The 20,390-nt window shown below is 38.3% G+C and overlaps 1 protein-coding gene across 1 annotated transcript in view; it reads left to right on the top strand.

Annotated features, from left to right (window-relative positions):
* Window positions 1-20,390, top strand: part of LOC120248607 (protein only RNase P catalytic subunit) — a 151,371-nt gene that overhangs the window by 49,942 nt on the left and 81,039 nt on the right. Inside the window, exon 5 of the mRNA XM_039257008.1 lies at window positions 11,305-11,412. Within this exon, the coding sequence (XP_039112939.1) occupies window positions 11,305-11,412 (108 nt within the window). The remainder of the gene's footprint in view (window positions 1-11,304; window positions 11,413-20,390) is intronic.

Here is a 20,390-nt window from a genome sequence, read left to right on the forward strand (position 1 = left end):
CATTTAAATTTAGCCTCCATTAAAACAGTTAAGTTTGTAGATTTGTATAGCCCTATGCCATAGTTAGTACGCTGTCTCAATAGGTCACCTCTTTCTTTGCCATGCCTTATCAGTGTGATCTACTTGGTGGCTTTTGAGTACAGTGACATATAAACTTGTTTAGTTTGAAGAGTGAGCATCTTGGGGACACACACAATACGGCAAGTATTACAAAGCAAAAAAGTATTACTCCTCAACTAGTAATGTTTTATAAATGGAGATTTAGTAATGGGGGAAAAGCCCAACCTGACATCACAAGTTTTCTGTGTATTAGATATGGATCAGGAGGCTAAATCTCCGGATGGAATTCTATTACACATCCTATGGTTGCACAGAGGCTCCTGAGACTCACCTTTACACCCTTTTCCATTCTGTGATTTTAAGGAATTTCCAAGTCTTGTTAACATAGAATATCAGAACTGGAAGGGGACTTAAAAGTTATCTACTTTAACTCTTGATTTTTCAGATGTGCATTTTGCCAGTCATACTGAACTGCCTTGCTTTGTCATTACTCCTGAGGTGAATGCAACGTAGTACTAAGAGCGGCACCACAATGATATATTGGAAGTATAGCAGGAGATCTTTTCCATGTTAATTAGTGAAACCTGAATTTCAGAAACTTAATGCACTTGTTTTATTTCCCTTGGTTCATTCAGACCAACACAAGACATGGTCATATTGTTTGCAAACTGTCTTAATTCCCCTTAATAGTTTTATTTCCATTTATTAAAGAAACAGTATTCCTATTGCAACTTTAGTTAGTTAGTTTTGGTATTAGCTGGAACTTTCTAAACATTTTGCAGGAAATATATTTGTGCAGAGAAATTTTTAAAAAGTGTTTTGCTGAGTAGAAAGGAAAGAGATTGGTCCCATACAACAGGAGTTGGCAAGGATAGAAAAGCTAAAGAAGTCACTTGAGAAATGAAAGCATGTACATGGATCCGTGGTTGTTTTATTTTTAATTAATTTAGTTTTAAATGAAGTCTAGTTGGCATATAACATTAGTTTCAGGTGTACAACATAGTGATTCATCATTTATAGACATTATGAAATGCTTGTCTCAGTAAGTATAGTTAACCATCTGTCACCAAACAAAGTTACTACAGTATTATTGATTTATATTCCCTATAATCAATACTTTACATCCCTGTGACTTATTTTAAAACTGTAAGTTTGGGTGGCTCAGTCAGTTAAGTGTCTGCCTCTTGATTTTGGCTCAGGTCATGATCTCAAGGTCATAAGATCTAGCCCTGCATCAGGATCCATGCTTGGCACAGAGCCTGTTTGGGATTGTCTCCCCTCTCCTTCTGCCCCCCCACATCACTTCTGCATGCTCGCTCTCCCTCTCTCTCTTTCATAAATAAATAAATATATAAAAATGAATTATATGTGTAATAACCTCCATAATTAAGATATGAGACATTTACAGCCTCCCCCCCCCTTCCCAAAAGTTCCCTTGTATTCATTACAGTCAGTTTCCTTTACTTACTCCCTAGAACTATTAATCTGCTTTCTGGAAATTGGTATAGTTTTGCATTAAGTTTCATTTAAGTGGAATCATACAGTAAGTAACCCTTTATGTCTGCCTTTTCATTTACGGTAATACTTGAGATCATCTGTATTTTTGCGTGTATCAACAGTTTCCTTTTATATGAATAGTATTCGATTGTCTGGATTTACCACATTTTTTTCCCCACTCTTTCACCGTAAATGGCCATGTGAATTGTTTCCACTTTGGGCTATTAGGAATAAAGTCATTATTGATATTCACATTAGGTCTTTGGGTGGATGTATCTTTTCATTTATCTTCTATGAATACCTAGAGGTAGATATTATTAAATGGTAGAATAAACATATGCTTAACTTTATAAGAAACTGCCAATCATTTTCCAGAGTGGTTGTAAAATTATGTATTCCCACCAGTAATGTCTGAAAGTTCCAGTTGCTCCACATACTTTTCATGGTCGATCTTTAATTTTAGCCATTCTAGTGGTGTGTAATGATACCTAACTGGGTTTTAAACTTTCATTTCCCTAATGACTAATGATGTTGAGTATTTTTTTCATGTGTTCATTGACCTAAAAGGAGTTCACCTTTGTAATACTGATACAAAATATTATCTAATCCAGAGTTGATGCTGAGGTTTTGTCCCTAGGCCAGTAATGTCCCTTATACGTTTTTCCTTCCCTAGTATCCAATCCAAGACCACACCTTGGGTTTAGATGTCATGTTTTTTTGGTTTCTTTTAATCTGCAACAAAAATCTCAGTTTTCCTTGTCTTTATGGACCTTGACTTAAACACACACACACACACACACACACACACACACTACAGGCCTATTATTTTATAGAATCCCTCTCAGTTTGGGATTCTCTGATTTTTTCCTTGTGATTGGCTAAGCATTTGGGGGAAGAATATCACAAAAAGGCTGTTGTATCCTTGTCAGAGACATCATATCAAGTGTCACACTATGTGAATACTGGTGATGACTTTATGTGTTGCCTAAGAAATTTCTGCCTACCTTGATCTTGTGAGGAATTCTGTTTTCTTCTAGAATTTTCAAAGTTTTGGTGTTTAGGTTTGGATTCATGATTTATTTAAAAATAATTTTTAATTGTGATGTGAGATCGGGATTGAGGTTCATTGTTTCCCCAACTTTTCCACCTTGTTAATTTTCTTATTTTTCTGTTTTCTATTTCTTTTCTTCCTTCCTTCCTTCCTTCCTTCCTTCCTTCCTTCCTTCCTTCCTTCCTTCCTTCCTTCCTTCTTTCTTTCAAGAGTGAGAGAGTGAGAGAGAACAAGCTTGTGCCATGAGCTGGGGAGGGGAGAAGAGTGGAGTTGGTCTTGGGGCTCAATCTCACAATGGTGAGATCAGGACCCAGGCAGAATTCTGCAGTCACACATAAGCTACTGAGCTACCCAGGCACCCCTCTTTTTTCTATTTCTTTGAATTTGCTCCTTATTATTTTACTTTAAAATATAATTTGCTCTTTTCCTAGCTTAAGGTAAAAACTTAAATCAGTGATTTTAGACCTTTTTTTAAATTTAAGCATTTAAAGCTATACATTTTACTCTAAATTATTGGCTCTAATGCAGCCCATGAACTTTGGTATTTAATATTTATTATCACCCTGTTGAAATATTTTCTAATTTTCTGTGTAGTTTCTTTTTTTAAAAAATAGTTTATTATCACGTTGGTTTCCATATAACACCCAGTGCTCATCCCCACGAGTGCCCTCCTCCATGCCCATCACCCTCCTTCCCCTCCCCCCCAACCCGCATCAGTGCTCAGTTTGTTCTCAGCATTCAAGAGTCTCTCATGGTTTGCCTCCCTCCTTCTCCCCCACTATTTTTCCCCCTTCTTCTCCCCCACGGTCCTCCGTTATGTTCCTCCTAATCCTCCAATACGTGCAGACATATGGTAGCTGTCCTCCTCTGCCTGATTTATTTTGCTCAGCATAACACCCTCAAGTTCCATCCATGTTGCTACACATGGCCAGATTTCATTCTTTCTCATTGCCATGTAGTATTCCATTGTATAGATAAACCACATCTTCTTGATCCATTCGTCCATTGATGGACACTTAGTCTCTTTCCATGTTTTGGCTATTGTTGAGAGTGCTGCTGTGAACATTGAGGTTCATGTGCCCCTATGCATCAGCACTCCTGTATCTCTTGGGTAAATTCCTAGCAGTGCTATTGCTGGGTCATAGGGGAGTTCTATTGTTAGTTTCCTGAGGAACCTCCACACTGTTTTCCAGAGGGGCTGCACCAGTTTACATTCCCACCAACAGTGTAGGAGGGTGCCCATTTCTCCAGATCCTCACCAGCGTCTAGAGTCCTCTGATTTGCTCATTTTAGCCACTCTGACCGGCATGAGGTGGTATCCCAGTGTGGTTTTGATTTGTATTTCCCTGAGGAGGAGGGATGCTGAGCATCGTTTCATGTGTCTGTTGGCCATCTGGATGTCCTCCTTGGAGAAGTGTCTGTTCATGTCTTCTGCTCATTTCTTCACTGAGTTGTTTGTTTTTCAGGTGTGGATTTTGGTGAGTTCCTTATAGATTTTGGATATTAACCCTTTATCTGATATGTCATTTGCAACTATCTTTTCCCATTACGTTGGTTGCCTATTAGTTTTATGTATTGTTTCCTTTGCCATGCAGAAGCTTTTAATCTTGATGAGGTCCCAATAGTTCATTTTTGCTCTTGATTCCCTTGCCTTTGGGGATGTGTCAAGTAAGAAATTGCTGCGGTTGAGGTCAAGGAGTTTTCTTCCTGCTTTCTCCTCTAAGGTTTTGATGGTTTCCTGTCTCACGTTCAGGTTCTTTATTCATTTTGAGTTTATTTTGTGTATAGTGTGAGAAAATGATCTAGTTTCATTCTTCTGCATGTTGCTGTCCAGTTCTCCCAGCACCATCTGTTAAAGAGGCTGTCTTTTTTCCATTGGATACTCTTTCCGGCTTTGTCAAAGATTAGTTGGCTGTACACCTTTGGGTCCAGTTCTTAGTTCTCTATTCTGTTCCATTAGTCTATGTGTCTGTTCTTGTGCCAATACCATACTGTCTTGATGATGACAGCTTTGTAGTAGAGGCCAAAGTCTGGGAATTGTGATGCCTCTCATTTTGGCTTTTTTCTTCAGTATAACTTTGGCTATTCGGGGTCTTTTGTGGTTCCATACAAATTTTAGGATAGTTTGTTCTAGTTTTGAGAAGAATGCTGGTGCAATTTTGATTGGGATTGCATTGAATATCTAGATTGCTTTGGGTAGTAATGACATTTTAACTATATTTATTCTTCCGATCCATGAACATGGAATGTTTTTCCATTTCTTTGTGTCTTCTTCAATTTCCTTCATAAGTTTTCTATAGTTTTCATCATACAGATCTCTTACATCTTTGGTTAGGTTTATTCCTAGGTATTTTATGGTTTTTTTGTGCAATTGTGAAAGGGATAATTTTCTTGATTTCTGTTTCTGTTGCTTCATTGTTGGTGTATAAAAATGCAACGGATTTCTGTATGTTGATTTTGTACCCTGCAACTTTGCTGAATTCTTGGATCAGTTCTAGTAGGCTTCTGGTGGAGTCTGTCGGGTTTTCGATGTAGAGTATCATGTCATCTGCGAAAAGTGAAAGTTTGACTTCTTCTTTGCCAGTTCTGATGCCTTTGATTTCCTTTTGTTGTCTGATGGCTGATGCTAGGACTTTCAGCACTATGTTAAACAACAGTGGTGAGAGTGGACATCCCTGTCGTGTTCCTGATCTCAGGGGGAAAGCTCTCAGTTTTTCCCCGTTGAGGATGATGTTAGCTGAGGGCTTCTCATAGATGGCTTTTATGATGTTTAAGTAAGTTACTTCTATCCCAACTTTCTCGAGGGTCTTTATTAAGAAGGGATGTTGTATTTTGTCAAATGCTTTTTCTGCGTCTATCAACAGGATCATATGGTTTTTATCTTTTCTTTTGTTGATGTGATGTATCACATTGATTGAATTGCGAATATTGAACCAGCCCTGTAACCCAGGAATGAATCCCACTTGATCATGGTGGATAATTCTTTTTATGTGCTGTTGAATTCGATTTGCAGTTATCTTTTTAAGGATTTTTACATCTGTATTCATCAAGGATATTGGCCTGTAGTTCTCTTTCTTTGCTCGGTCTCTGTCTGGCTTGGGAGTCAGAGTGATACTGGCTTCATAAAATGAGTCTGGAAGTTTTCCTTCAGTTTCTATTTTTTGGAATAGATTGAGAAGAATAGGTATTAATTCTGTTTTAAATGTCTGGTAGAATTCCCCAGGGAAGCCATCAGGACCAGGGCTCTTATATGTTGGGAGATTTTTGATAACTGATTCGATTTCCTCACTAGTTATGGGTCTGTTCAGGTTTTCTATCTCTTCCCATGTGAATTTTGGTAGTGTGTGTGTGTGTGTTTAGGAATTTGTCCATTTCTTCTAAGTTGTCCAATTTGTTGGCATATCATTTTTCATAGTATTCCCTGATAATTGCTTGTATCTGAGGGGTTGGTTGTAATAAGTCCATTTTCATTCATAATTTTGTCTATTTGAGTGCTCTCTCTTTTCTTTTTTGAGAAGCCTGGCTAGAGGTTTGTCAATTTTGTTTATTTTTTCAAAAAACCAACTCTTGGTTTCATTGATCTGTTGAACTTTTTCTTTGATTCCTATATTGTTTATTTCTGTCCTGATTTTTATTATTTCTCTTCTCCTACTGGGTTTGGGGTGTTCTTGTTGCTCTCCTTCTAGTTCCCTTAGGTGTGCTGTTAGGTTTTGCACTTGTGCTTTTTCTAATTTCTTGAAAAAGGCCTGGAGTACAGTGTACTTTCCTCTTAGAACTGCCTTTGCCGCATCCCATAGAGTTTGGATTGTGATATTTTTGTTTTCATTTGTTTCCATATATTTTTAAATTTCTTCTCTAGTTGCCTGATTGGCCCATTCATTCTTTAGTAGGGTGTTCTTTAACCTCCATGTTTTTGGAAGTTTTCCAGACTTTTTCCTGTGATTGATTTCAAGTTTCATAGCATTGTGATCTGAAAGTGTGCATGGTATGATCTCAATTCTTTTATATTTATTGATGACTGCTTTATGTCCCAGTATGTGATCTGTCTTGGAGAATGTGCCATGCGCACTTGAGAAGAAAGTGAATTCCATGGCCTCAGGATGTAGAGTTCTAAATATATCAGTCAAATCCATCTGGTCCAATGTGTCATTCAAGTCCATTGTGTCTTTATTGATTTTCTGTCTAGTTGATCTATCCATTGCTGTAAGTGGAGTATTAAAGTCCCCTGCTATTAGCACATTCTTATCCATAAGAGTGTTTCTGTTTGTGATTAATTGTTTTATGTATTTAGGTGCTCCCATACTTGGTGCGTAGACATGTATAATTGTTTGCTCTTCCTGATGGATAGACCCTATAGTTATTATATAATGCCCTTCTTCATCCCTTGTTATTGCCTTTACATTAAAGTCCAGTTTGTCTGATATAAGTATAGCTACTCCAACTTTCTTTTGACTTCCAGTAGCATGATAGATATTTTTCCATCCCATTGCTTTCAATCTGAAGGTGTCCTCCAGTCTAAAATGAGTTTCTTGTAGACAGCAAATAGATGGATTTTGTTTTTTTAATCCATTCTGCTACCCTGTGTCTTTTTACTGGGGCATTTAGTCCATTTACATTCAGTGTTATTATTGAAAAATATGGGTTTAGAGTCATTGTGTCCTTTGTGGGATTCATGCTTGTGGTGGTGTCTCTGGTATTTTGCGTTCCTTGCAACATTTCCCTCAGAGTCCCCCTCAGGATTTCTTGTAGAGTTGCTTTAGTGGTGATGTATTCTTTCCAGTTTTGTTTATTTCGGGAGACTTTTATCCCTCCTTCTATTCTGAATGACAGGCTTGCTGGATAGAGGATTCTTGGCTGTGTATTTTTTCTGTTCATTACATTGAAGATCTCCTGCCATTCCTTCCTGGCCTGCCAAGGTTCAGTAGATATGTCTGTCACCACTCTGATAGGTTTCCCTTTGTATGTTTGGTCCCTTTTCTCCCTAGCTGCTTTCAGAATTCTCTCTTTGACCTTATATTTAGCCAGTTTCACTATATGTCATGCAGAAGATCGATTCAGGTTACGTCTGAGGGGAGTTCTCCATGCCTCTTGGATTTTAACGTCTGTTTCCTTGCCCAGATTGGGAAAGTTCTCTGCTATAATTTGTTCAAGAACTCCTTCAGCGCCTTTCCCTCTCTCTTCCTCTTCTGGAATTCCTATGATACGGATATTATTCCGTTTGATTGTATCGCTGAGCTCTTGAACTCTCCTTTCGTGTTCCTGTATCAGTTTATCTCTCTTTTTCCCAGCTTCCTCTTTTTCTATAACTGTGTCTTCTAAATCACTTATTCTCCTTTCTGCCTCTTCAATCCATGCATTGGATGCCTCCATTTTGTTTTGCATCTCATTTATAGCATTTTTTAATTCATCACAACTATTTTTAAGCTCCATAGTCTTTGTAGCAGTTGTTTCTCTGATGTCTTCCATGCCTTTTTCAAGCCCAGTGATTAATTTTATGACTATTGTTCTAAATTCTTGTTCAGTTATGTTGCTTATATCTGTTTTGGGCAGTTCTTTAGCTGTCATTTCTTCCTGGAGTTTCTTTGGAGGAGAGCTCTTCCGTTTTGTCATTTTGGTTAGCTTTCTATCTCTTGTTAGTTTAAAAGCTTGTTTTGCACTCTGCACCTGTGAGTCCTGCTGGACCAAAGAAGGCTCTTTGACTGTCCAGGGCCTGTCCATTCAGAAAGATTTCTTTGAATGGTGTCTCTTGGTCTCTCTTGTTGAGACCTTGGTTATTTTATTTTCCTACCTTTAGTGGTATTTGGGACTCTCCACCATGTATACTCTGGCTTGTTTCTTGAGGTAGCCCTGGAAAAGAAAGCAAACAAACAAACACACAGGGAACAAAGGCACACAAATGCACAGACGCATCCAACAAACATGCAAACTGAAAGGGAAAACGAAAAAGAAAAAAGAAAAGAAGAAGGAGGAAGGCGAATAATAAAAATAAAAATACATAAAAAAGAAAAAAGAAGAAAAGAAGAGGAAAAAGAAAAAACCCAATAGACAAAGGACAGTCTAAAGCATAGAACCAGAATACCCAGCTACAAATAAATAGCCAGGTATATTCAGTGCTGATGGAAGAGCATAGAGAAAGAGAGAAATGACAGGGTGGGGAAGAAGTGAAACTGGAAATGAAATGAGCAGGGAGAAGGAGTAAGAGGCTTATTTCAAAGAGAGAAAGAGGGGAATATGGTTGGAGATGAGGCGAAAGAAATGACGATGCTGCTACTCAAAGAAACTATATAGTCTGATTACTCCAGAGAGAAAGAGATAAAAAGGTAGCGGTGGAGGTGTAGAATTTACATCTAGAGAATGGATTAAATATGACTGTTTAAGTAAGCCAGTGACCAGAATTAATGAGGGCAGTGCATCCATGTTGGTCTTGCCCCAGCTCCGGTTAAAAAAAAAAAAGAAGAAGAAGAAGAAGAAGAAGAGGGCAGCTCTCTAGTGGGGATGGGCATGATTTGGTCCAGTGCGTCCTCCTGGGGTCTTGCCTTGGTGGTTGTGGGGAGAAAAGTGGCAGTACCCCAGCCCCTTCTTGAACCAAGTGTTGCAACTCACTCTTTTGGGTGTAAACTCCCTGTGCCGGGGGAGGGGGGTGTAGCCAAGGTGGGCCATGCTCTATATCCCAAGCCAGGCCTCATTTCCAGATCCCAGTCCGGCCGCCCCACTGAAATTGCCCGAAATATAAACTCTCAGGTGAGCCCCTCAGAACGGTTTCAAGCCTCTCGCCTTCCCCCTTGAGATCGTGCCGGAAGCCGCTGCTCCCGTCTCCTCCAGGTCGGGCTGGCGAGCGAGGAGCAGTTTCACCCGGGGTCACATGGGTCTCCTGTAGGGTCAGCTGGACAGCAGGAAACTGGGTCCCTCTGTGTCCCGAGTGGAGGGTTTTTCTCTTCTCCAGTGACAGGGACAGTGTCTTGAGCAGTTTCGGCTGCTCTTTTTTCCCCTAGACTCACTGTGGCTCCCCGCAAAGGGGGCTCCCTCCCCTCCTTCTGTGTCTCTGGTCCTGACCCGATTTTATCTTCCCCAGTTCACACTCACTGTATAAAGTTTTCTCAGCAGACTGTGTCTCCTTTTCCTCCCAAACTCGTGAATTCCATAAGGGTTCCTATGACTTCAGGCCTTCTCCGTTTGAGAGATGGAGGCAAGTGATATGTACGGAGCTCCCTACTTCTGCACCATCTTGCATCCCCCTACTGTAATTTCTTTTTTGGCCCATCGGCTGTTTAGATGTATTATTTAGAAATATTGAGACTTTTATAGATATCTACTGCTGTTGGCTTCTGGTTGTGTATATATGTGTGTGTAAGTGTAAGTGATACCCTTTCAGATTTTAATATTTTATGTTCTATGTGTATATGAAAAGAATAAATATTTTGCTGTTGTTGGATGTAATGTCGCCTTTAAATATCAATTAGGTTTGGGGCACTTGGGTGGCTCAGTCGGTTAAGCATCCAACTTTGGCTCAGGTCAATATCTGATGGTTTGTGGGTTTGAGCCCCACATAGAAGCTTGCTTCAGATTCAGTGTCTCCCTCTCTCTCTCTCTTTCTCTCTGCCCCTCCCTTACTCATGCTCTATCCCTCTTAAAAAAAAAAAGACCCATAAAAAATAGTAATAAAACCACCACAATGTCTTTCACATTCCTTCTAATTTTTACCTGTTTTGGGTCATTCTCTAGTATCTTCAAATAGTTGGTTTTTATGTAGAATTTATATTGTCTTTTAGTCCAGTACAGACCACTCCGTCATTACCAGAAGTGGAGCTCCTTCTCCTCCTTTTCTTTCCTCCATAGCATTCATCACATTTGAGATTTAATATAACTTATTAAATTATGTATTTGGTTTATTTTGTGTCTCCTTCCACTAAAATGCAGGTTCCACTAAGTTAGAGTTTTATCTGTTTAGTAACTGCTGGGCACACAGTAGATGTCCCACAAATATTTATTGAATACCCTAGCTCTTCAAAATAGCCAGAAATAAATAAAATCCTTTTGATGACCAAAGAGGAACTATTCTAGAGCCTTGTTCTTTCAACACAGTTGCACTGGTACCCTGACATATCTGAGGTTTTCTTCTCCTTGGCTTACAGAACAGGATATAGAGATTTTGACATTTCGTTCTCATAAGGACTACCATGTAAGTCAATTTAGCAGGCAATAGCTAGGTGCAGATTGAATGAAATAGCATGTGAATGTACTCCCAGAAGTGTAAAGTGCTATGAGATTGTTAAGGTATATCAGTTAGTTACACGCAGTTGCATCTATTAGTCTGGTCTTTTTGGATTTCATTTTGAAAGTATCTTTGTATTTAAAATTTTTTTAATGTTTATTTTTTTTTTTTATTTTTGAGAGAGACAGGGGAAGGGGAAGGGTGAGAGAGAGAGAGAGAGACTGAGGCACAGAATCTGAAGCAGGCTCCAGGCTCTGAGCTGTCAGCACAGAGCCTGATGCAGGGCTTGAACCCACAAACTGTGAGATCATGACGTGAACCGAAGTCGGGTGCTTAACTGACTAAGCCACCCAGGCACCCCTCTTTGTATTTTTAAGGGATGAATATTTTTACTTATCAGAACAGTAATAAAAGTCATAGCAGCTATTTATAATAAAGCCTTTCCTAAGTTTTATTAATATTTTATCTGGCTTTTCTTTTTTAGGAACTTGAGAGATTTCAGAACTTTGTAAAATGCTGTCCTCCTTTCGATATCGTCATTGATGGGCTCAATGTTGCCAAAACATTTCCTAAAGCACGTGAATCTCAAGTTGTAAGTACAAGTTTTATTTTGTTATTCCAAATCTCTAGAAATATTTACTGTATTTATTTGTGATCTTCCTTGGGTGTCTTTTCCTTCCTCTAAAAATAAGTTCCTAAAGGTGTCACAGTAACCAACCACCTACCTAAGATTCACTTTTCATCTCTGGCCATTAAGTGACTCTTCTAGGCTGGCCAAGAGTGATTTAAAAAGTCCCATGTAATAGGGGTGCCTGGGTGGCTCAGTCGGTTAGGCATCCGACTTCGGCTCAGGTCATGATCTCACGGTTCGTGGGTTCGAGCCCCGCATCGGGCTCTGTGCTGACAGCTAGCTCAGAGCCTGGAGACTGCTTCAGATTCTGTGTCTCCCTTTCTCTTTGACCCTCCCCTGTTCACGCTGTGTGTGTGTCTCTCTCTCAGAAATAAATAAAACATTAAAAAATTTAAAAAAAAAAGTCCACGTAATAAAGGCCCATTTAGCCCTTTTTCTTTTTCTTTTTTTAATTTTTAAATGTTTATTTATTTTTGAGAGAGAGAGACAGAGTGCAAGTGGGGGAGGCAGAGGGAGACACAGCAGACTCCAGGCTCCAAGTTGTCAGCACAGAGCCCATCCTGGGCTCAAATTCATGAACCGCAAGATCATGACCTGAGCCAAAGTCAGATGCTTAACCAACTGTGCCACCCAGGTACCCTCAGCTCTTTTACTTATCTAACCTGTAGCTAACCTTCTACATCTCTACTCTTTCTTTGGGGTTACTCTATCATTTCCCTGTGAGTCACATCCCTCTATTTGAAAATTTTCAACATAAACTAAGAGATGTTAATATACTCATACTTCTTTTTTCCAAACATAGTATGTTCATAAATGAATCTAGCCAGTTCTTTTTTTTGGTAAGATAATCATTTGTTCTATCAGTTTATAAGTATCCAGTAGTTTCTAATAGGAATGTCATGATTTTTAATAGCAGTTACATAAAATTTTATATATAATTTGTAGCAATTTTTATAGCTCATAGCGATTATTTTATAGCTTATAGCAATTATTTTAATCCTCATTTTTATAGATTAGAATACTAGAAAAGTGAAGCCAATTTTGTATAGCAAATCCTTCGAAAGCAGTCATAACATCAGAATTCAATTGTAGGCAGCTTCTGGGTTTTAGGCTTGTGGTTCTTACCGCTGCCAATCTATGGCCATTCATCTGCAGTTAATCTGTGTTATTTCTTAAAAATTGCTGCCAACTTAAAAGCTTTTTCTCAGAGATGCGACTAGTCCAGTTTGGCCATTTATACTCAGAAAAGCTTACAAGCACAAAGGACAAAGTTGATTTACAGAAATTTCTTTATATGTCTTTTATATTTATGCCTACATTTTTGTGGTTAAGTATATACTTTTCAATCCTTTATTTTTAAAAAACGCAAAAGCAAGTTGAAAATATTTTTGTCCTTTAGATACTTGAAGGGTTTTTTGAGGCCGCAGCACTGACAAGGGCAAAGCCAGAAAATGAAGCATAGATTTATTATCACTAGTACATGGTGGAGTTCAAAATCAGAGGTTCTGTAGCTCATCTGTGAGATGTAAAGTTTTGTATTTGTTTACCTTTTATTTGACGTTCAGCTTCACAGAAAGCAATAAAAATTGGCCTGTCAGAAATACATAGCCCAAATTGGGTGAACATTTTTGGGGAAAGTAGCGCATTGACAGTGCTATAGTGGATACATCCCCTAGTATTATATGAGAAAATTTTTTACCTTTGGAAAGATCTTAGCAGATTTTGGCAAACCAAGAGGCAAAGAACAAAGATTAACCTGTGAATGGGGCACCTGGGTGGCTCAGTTGGTTAAGCGTCCGACTTTGGCTCAGGTCATGATCTCACAGTTCGTGTGTTCGAGCCCTGCGTCAGGCTCTGTGCTGACAGCCAGCTCAGAGCCTGGAGTCTGTTTCAGATTCTGTATCTTCCACTCTCTCTGACCCTCCTCTGCTCATGCTCGCGCTCTCTGTGTGTGTGTGTGTCTCTCTCTCTGTCTCTCTCTCAGAAATAAATAAAACATTAAAAAAAATTTTTTTAAAAAGATTAACCTGTGAAATCATAGGCATCTGCCATACCTTTAGCTTTCACTCTTAAAATAATTTAATACTAACAACACTTTACGTGACAGGTAACTATTATTACTCAGCTCGTAAAAGCACCATTATCTCGTGGCAGTACACTGGTATCATATTTGGGAAACTGCAGCTCAGAGTCTCAGCTTAGAGATGACACCCAAATAAGGAAGAAGGAAAAAATTTCCTTCTCAAGTTTTTCCTCCAATCTCCAAAGCTAGAGATTTTCAAAAAATAAAGATATATCCTATTTCTCATAGACCTCTCTTTTTTTCCCTTTTAAAAAAAATAAACCTATTGTCAGACCTTTTTGTGGCTTAGTTTTATTCTTTAATACTTTGTCAGTTGTCAGAACTAGCTTCCTAGTTTTTCTGTTAATCTTTTAAAATAGCATTTTAGCTTAGAAGTTAATAATGAGGATTCTGGAGCCAGACTTCTGTGGGTTTTTTTAATATAATTTATTGTCAAATTGGCTTAGATACAACACCCAGTGCTCATCCCAACAGGTGCTCTTCCCAGTACCCATCACCCATTTTCCCCTCTTCCCTACCTCCCAGAGTCAGACTTTTCGAATTCCAGTCCTGGTTCTTCCACTTTTAGTAGCTTTCATGGTTTGAGCAAATTACTTAACCTCTCTGTGCCTTAGTTTCCCAGTGTGTAACATGGAGATAGTAATAGTACCTCTCTCACAAAGATGTTATCAAGAATAAATGAGTTAATATATGTAAGCATTTGGAGCATTGTAAGTATCTAATATGTCGGAGGCCGGCTCCGACAGGTCCAGGGGTCCCTGAAGGATGGACAGTGTCGGTGAAAGAGAGAGTGAGAGAGCCCCGAGATTCTTTCTGATCAACAGGCAGGCATCTCTGCCCTGTTGGTTTTTGTGTCTTTATTTAAAAGTTCAGCAACAACATGAGGTCAGAGAAAAGAATTTCTTACAATGGGAGGCCTTTTGTGATATCCATTGCAGAATTATTCTGAACAAGGAAATAACAGAATGTTCTTAGTGAAAAATACGATAACATACAAGTTAAATTGTATATGATTAGCTAGGAGTCATTCTGTCTGGCTCTCAAGAGGATGAATGTTTCTGAATTGGTTTGTTTGTGGAAACTATCATGGGGGCCCTAAATGTGTCAGTCTTTGCACCTAGGTTTATGTTTTAGCTACTCTTATCTATCCTCATCCCAGTTGCCAGTGTAAGGGAGGGTGTTTGTGGAATGGAGGCCTTGAGGAAGGGACTGCCATGCTTCACCAGTTAGCAAAGATATATGTAGTAACTGTGTTCTGCCCTTAACCCCAAAATAGGCTCTTTGTCTTGGGGCCAGGCTCAATTGTAACTCTTGTGTTCTTAACCCCCTTTATTATCTAAGTCTTGGGTCTGCAAGGCCCATAGGAAGAGCCTTTTGACAATCACCCACAGAGCTTTCATCTAAAGTCTCTTTTGTAAAGGCAGGAATATGCTTTTCCTTATGAGGTATCTGTGTTCAGAATATGGGTCTGATATGGAATATTGTGAGGCCTGGTCAATACCAGCAGCCTCATTTTCAACATGAGCCAATAATAGCAGAACGAGATACCAGTTTTCATTTCTCATGGCAGGAGCTGTGCAAACATTGCCATTTGCTTGCTGTGATTGCCATCCAGAGAGGCCGGTGCGGCTCCCGGCATTAATAGGTATAACTATTAATGTGATTACTGTTCAGATTGATTTCCTAACTGAAACCCCAATTCTTGCTTTCAGTAGACATTTATTTGGCAGTTTTTTTCCTATCGTATCATCTATGTCAGTAGAATTAAAATACAAACCTCTGCCTTAGTATTAGACTCAATCTAGGTCAGATACTCAAATAATAATTGAGAATTGAAGCCAGTACCACTAAAAACTTAAGAAAAATTTTAAATGTGATGATTTTTTAAATTAAAAAAATTTTTTTTAATATTTATTTATTTTTGAGAGAGAGAGAAAAACAAAGCACAAGCAGTGGAGGGACAGAGAGAGGGAGACACAGAATCCAAAGCAGGTTCTGTCTGTGCTGACAGCTCAGAGCCTGACATGGAGCTTGAATCCACAAACCATGAGATCATGACCTGACCCAAAGTTGGATGCTTAACTGACTGAGCCACCCAATCGCCCCTAATATTTTTTTATGTTTATTTTTGAGAGAGAGAGTGGGAGCAAGTGAGGGAGGGGCAAAGAGAGAGGGAGACAGAGGATCCAAAGTGGGCTCTGTGCTGACAGCAGGCAGCCCAGTGTGGTGCTGGAACTCAAGAAGTTGGAACTCAGGAAGCTGGAACTTAGGCTCATGACCTGAGTCTAAGTTAGATGCTTAACCAGCTGAGTCACCCAGGTGGCCCTAAATGTGATGGTTTTAAGAAATTTTATTTTCTTCTGATTATAAAAGTAATGCATGTAGAAAATTTGGAAATTACAGTAAAGAAAATTATATATAACCCTATCATTCAACAATAATCACTGTCAGTGTTTTATTTCCTTGCAGTGTTTTTCCATTTTCTAACCTGGTTGAGCTTCAACTGTGTAATAACTATATATCTACATTGTAATTCACAGTTGTTGAAAGCTCTCAATAATAATCATATTATGAAAAGAGTAGAACTACCCATTTTTAAATATTTGAGGGGTGCCCGGGTGGCTTAGTTGGTTAAGCATCTGACTCGTGATTTTGGCTTAGGTCATGATCTCCAGGTTTGTGGGATCAAGCCCCATGTCAGGCTCCATGCTGACAGCACAGAGTCTGCTTGTGATTCTCTCTCTCCCTGTCTCTCTGCCCCTCCCCAGCTCATGCATGTGTGTGCTCTCTTTCTCTCAAAATAAATAAACTAAAAAAAAAATTTTTTTTAAAAAGCATACATAAAATCTAGAAGTCCTGATGGGAAGAACAGAGAAATTTGCTAGACAATAAAAAATACTATAAACATTGTTAAAAAATAATGAACAGAAAAAATTGCTTTTCAACACATGTGACAAAGGGCTAATTTTCTGACTGTACCAAAGCCTGTAAGAAAAAGATGAACCATGCAGAAGAAAAGTGGTTTAACTTTATTCCTGACTACAGATATGCAAGTAAAGATATTTATCTTCCAGACTGACAGATTAGAAGTTGGTACTATCCAGTATTTTGAATGGTTTGGAGAGGTAGGGAGAAGGGTATAAGCACTGTAGTTTTGGTGGATGATTTGAATACCTAAAATGTTGAAATTCCACTTATGAGAACACATTCACACAAACACATAAAGTTGTTTTTCCAAGTATGTTAATTATAGCATTGTCTGTAAGCGAAAAGTCTAATCAACCTAAATACCGGTCTAGGACTTGATATATATTGAAACATCCATTGTATTTATTTTAAAATTTTAATTCCAGTATAGTTAATATACAGTGTTAAGTTAGTTTCAGGTGAACAATATCACTATATAAACAATTCTGTACGTTACTCCGTGGTCATCATGGGAAGTGTACCCCTTCCTAATCCCCATCACTTATTTCACCCATCCCCTCACCCACCCCTCCTCTGGGAGCCATCAGTTTGTTCTCTATAGTTAAAAGAGTCTTGAAACATCTATTTTAAATGAATGACGTGGATTTATATGTGCTGATATAGAATAATAGCCAAATAGGTATAAGAAGTAATTTGAAAGGGCGTCTGGGTGGCTCAGTCAGTTAAGCACTTGACTTTGGCTCAGGTCATGATTTCAAGGTCTGTGAGTTTGAGCCCCACGTCAGGCTCTGTGCCGACAGATCAGAGCCTGGAGTCTACTTTGGATTTTGTGTCTCCCTCTCTCTCTGTCTCTCCCCTGCTCTCACTCTGTCTCTCTCTCTCTCTCTCAAAAATAAACATTAAAAAGAAAAGCAATTTGAAGAATAACAAGCTTATATGGCTCCACCTGTGTTAAAAACAGAATAAAGGATTATCCATATAAATGTTAGAGAAGTATGTATATGCCCAGAAATTTTCTAGAATTACACATAAAAACTTAACAATAATAAACTTTTGGGGGTAGAGATAGAGTGTAAGAGAATGAGAGGATTTCAGTTTTTGTTTGTATTCTTTGAATTTTCTTTCACAATGAGTATGTATTACTTTAAAATAGAAAGCAAACCACCATTAGGAAAAGAAAAAAGTAAGGAGGCATTCTTGGTAAATATTCTAAAATAGGTATATAATACTTTGTATGCATGTGCCACAACTCTTTGATCATTTCGGTTTTTGTGGGCATATCAAATTGTTTTTCACTATGGTGAATAATGCTTGGAAGATCTCTGTGCAGGTTTCAATCATAGCAGGTTGCTATGATTATAGCAATTGATACTCCTACCAGCGGTGTATAAAAGCACCCAAATAGAACACATTTCTTCCAGGTTGCTTATTACATGATTGCTGCAAGTACTTAGTTAGATTTGTACCATGAATCTGTTAAGTAAAAAGAGCTAGACAGGTTTCCCTCTCCCACCAACTCCTCATTTTTTAGATCAAACATTTAAAAACATTATTAACAGATGGCACCTGGGTGGCTCAGTCAGTTAAGCATCCCACTTTAGCTCAGGTCATGATATCACAGTTCGTGGGTTCAAGTCCTGTTTTGGGCTCTGTGCTGCTGACAGCTCAGAGCCTGGATCAGCAGCATAGAGCCCGGAACCTGCTTCGGATTTTGTGTCTCCCTCTCTCTCTGCCCCTCTCCTGCTCATTCTCTGTCTCTCTCTCTCTCAAAAATAAACATAATTTTTTTTTAGTTGTTAACAAAATTAAATAATCTAGAAAGGTAATATTCTTGACTGTCTTACTTGTGCTCTTTATTTCTCTCTCTTAATACAGTTGCCTATAACCATACATAAAGGAAACATTAGGAATCCTACATATGTGTGTCTTAAGCGTTTTCAACTTTATGTGAACAAGTTTCTGGATTTTTTTCTGTGGAATACACAGATCATTTGTGTTCTTCCCATGAACTCTCTGCATAATACATTATAAATTCTTCTTGGTCCTTTTCCATTAATGGCTAATTATTACATATCCAACAGTGTTCTCTGAAAGTAAGCTCATAAATAAGAAAAGACAATTTTTACCTTTATCATTTAGGAGTAGCATCAGGATCATGTATCTTGATCTCAGATCCTACAGCTTAGGTGTGACAGAGGCCAAGGAGCTAAAAATAAGCTCTTGTAAATTTATTTTCTCAATTTTCATAAGCATCATTTTTGTATTTTAATTTTTTGAAACCAGAGTTTCAGAATTTTTAGTATCTTATATATGACATCAGCAGAAACTTGCCAGTCATCATGTGGAGTTAAGACTTATTGGTAGGTGTCATTGCCTGGGTATGTGCAAATTAGCTGTATGTACATAACGTCTGTCCACCCACTTGTCACCTCGTTCAGTTAGTTGCATTAGCAGCTCCACACAGTTTAATATTAACCTTAATCTTAACTTTAAATATTTGCTGAAGGTTTGCTAACAAAGGTAGTGGTCATAGACAGATTTTTCAGAGTAAGCTACAGAATTTTTTAAAAGTGTATTCAGATATGATTTTGAGAGAGAGTAAGAAAGATCACCGACCCACAGTTGGGGGAGGGGAGGGAGAGAGCGAATCCCAAGCAGACTCTGCACTGTCAGCAGTGAGCCCAATGTAGGGCTTGAAGTCACAAACTATGAGATTGACCTGAGCTGAAACCGGACACTTAACTGACTGAGCCACCCAGGCGCCCCAGAGTAAGGCACAGAATTTTTAACCAAGGAGTGATTGTTATAACTGATTTTGCATTTTGAAAAGCTGTCACTCAGGCTATAAACTTCAGTCTGCCAAAACCTTCCCATAGACATTCAAGTCAATTAACTTACTTGGTAAGTAAGAAAAAACTGTTTACAACACGTGTGACAAAGGCAGAATGGCATAATGCATTGAAAGAAAAAGCAATAATCAAATGTGGACTACAATAATACCCCAGTATCCTACAGTCTGTCTTTGCTATTGGTCCTAAAAGTAATACAGAAGTAAAGATAAGGAACATAGGTTCTAAGGAAAACGGTATGTAATATGTCATCATAAGGGCAGACTTTGCTCTTGGCCAAAAGTGATTCAGAAGAGCCTTTAACTCAGATGTAAAGGTTTATATGTAAATGTTACTTGTGATTCTGAAAAAAGAGTATGGTTTGGAAAAGTGTAGGTTAATATATGATGTTGTTTACTGAAAAAGAAAACTTTTGCTTAAAAGTTATTGCTAAATAAGTATTTTAATCTGTGGTTTTTTTTTTAGTTTCTGGTGTCTTCATACTGTTATAGGAGATACTAAATGAAAATGGACATTGTAAAGTCCCTTGACTGGATTTCACTTTGGGCATAATTTAGGGTCTTGCCTAAGTTACATCTCAATTCTGTAGAGTCTGCATTAGCTTTTATTGAGGCATAAGTCATAAATCATAATATTCAACATTTTAAAGTGTACAGTCTAGCTGCTTGTTAGCTTTTTGGCTAAGATCAAATGTAAAGTGTATAATCCAGTGGTTTGTAGCATTTTCACAAAGTTTTGCAACCATTACCACTATCTCATTCCAGAATATTTTCATTGCCCCAGAGTAACACCATACCCGTCAGTACTCACTTCAGTTCCTTTTTTCCCTTAGTCCCTTGCAACTACTACCCTCTTTCTGTCTTTATGGATTTGCCTCTTCTGGACTTTTCATATTTTTGTGAAGCGTAACATTTACAAAGTTCATTGGCACTATGACGTAAATCGCTATTTTGTTCCTTTTTATTGCAGAATAATATTCCTTTGTATGGATAGGCCACATTTTATTGATCCATTTGTAGTTCATGGACTTTTGGATTATTTCTCTTTTTGGCTATTGAGAGTAGTGTTGCTGAGAACAC

This window comes from Hyaena hyaena, unplaced genomic scaffold (assembly GCF_003009895.1).
Source record: "Hyaena hyaena isolate Hyena2069 unplaced genomic scaffold, ASM300989v1 scaffold_599, whole genome shotgun sequence".
Lineage (NCBI taxonomy): Eukaryota > Metazoa > Chordata > Mammalia > Carnivora > Hyaenidae > Hyaena > Hyaena hyaena.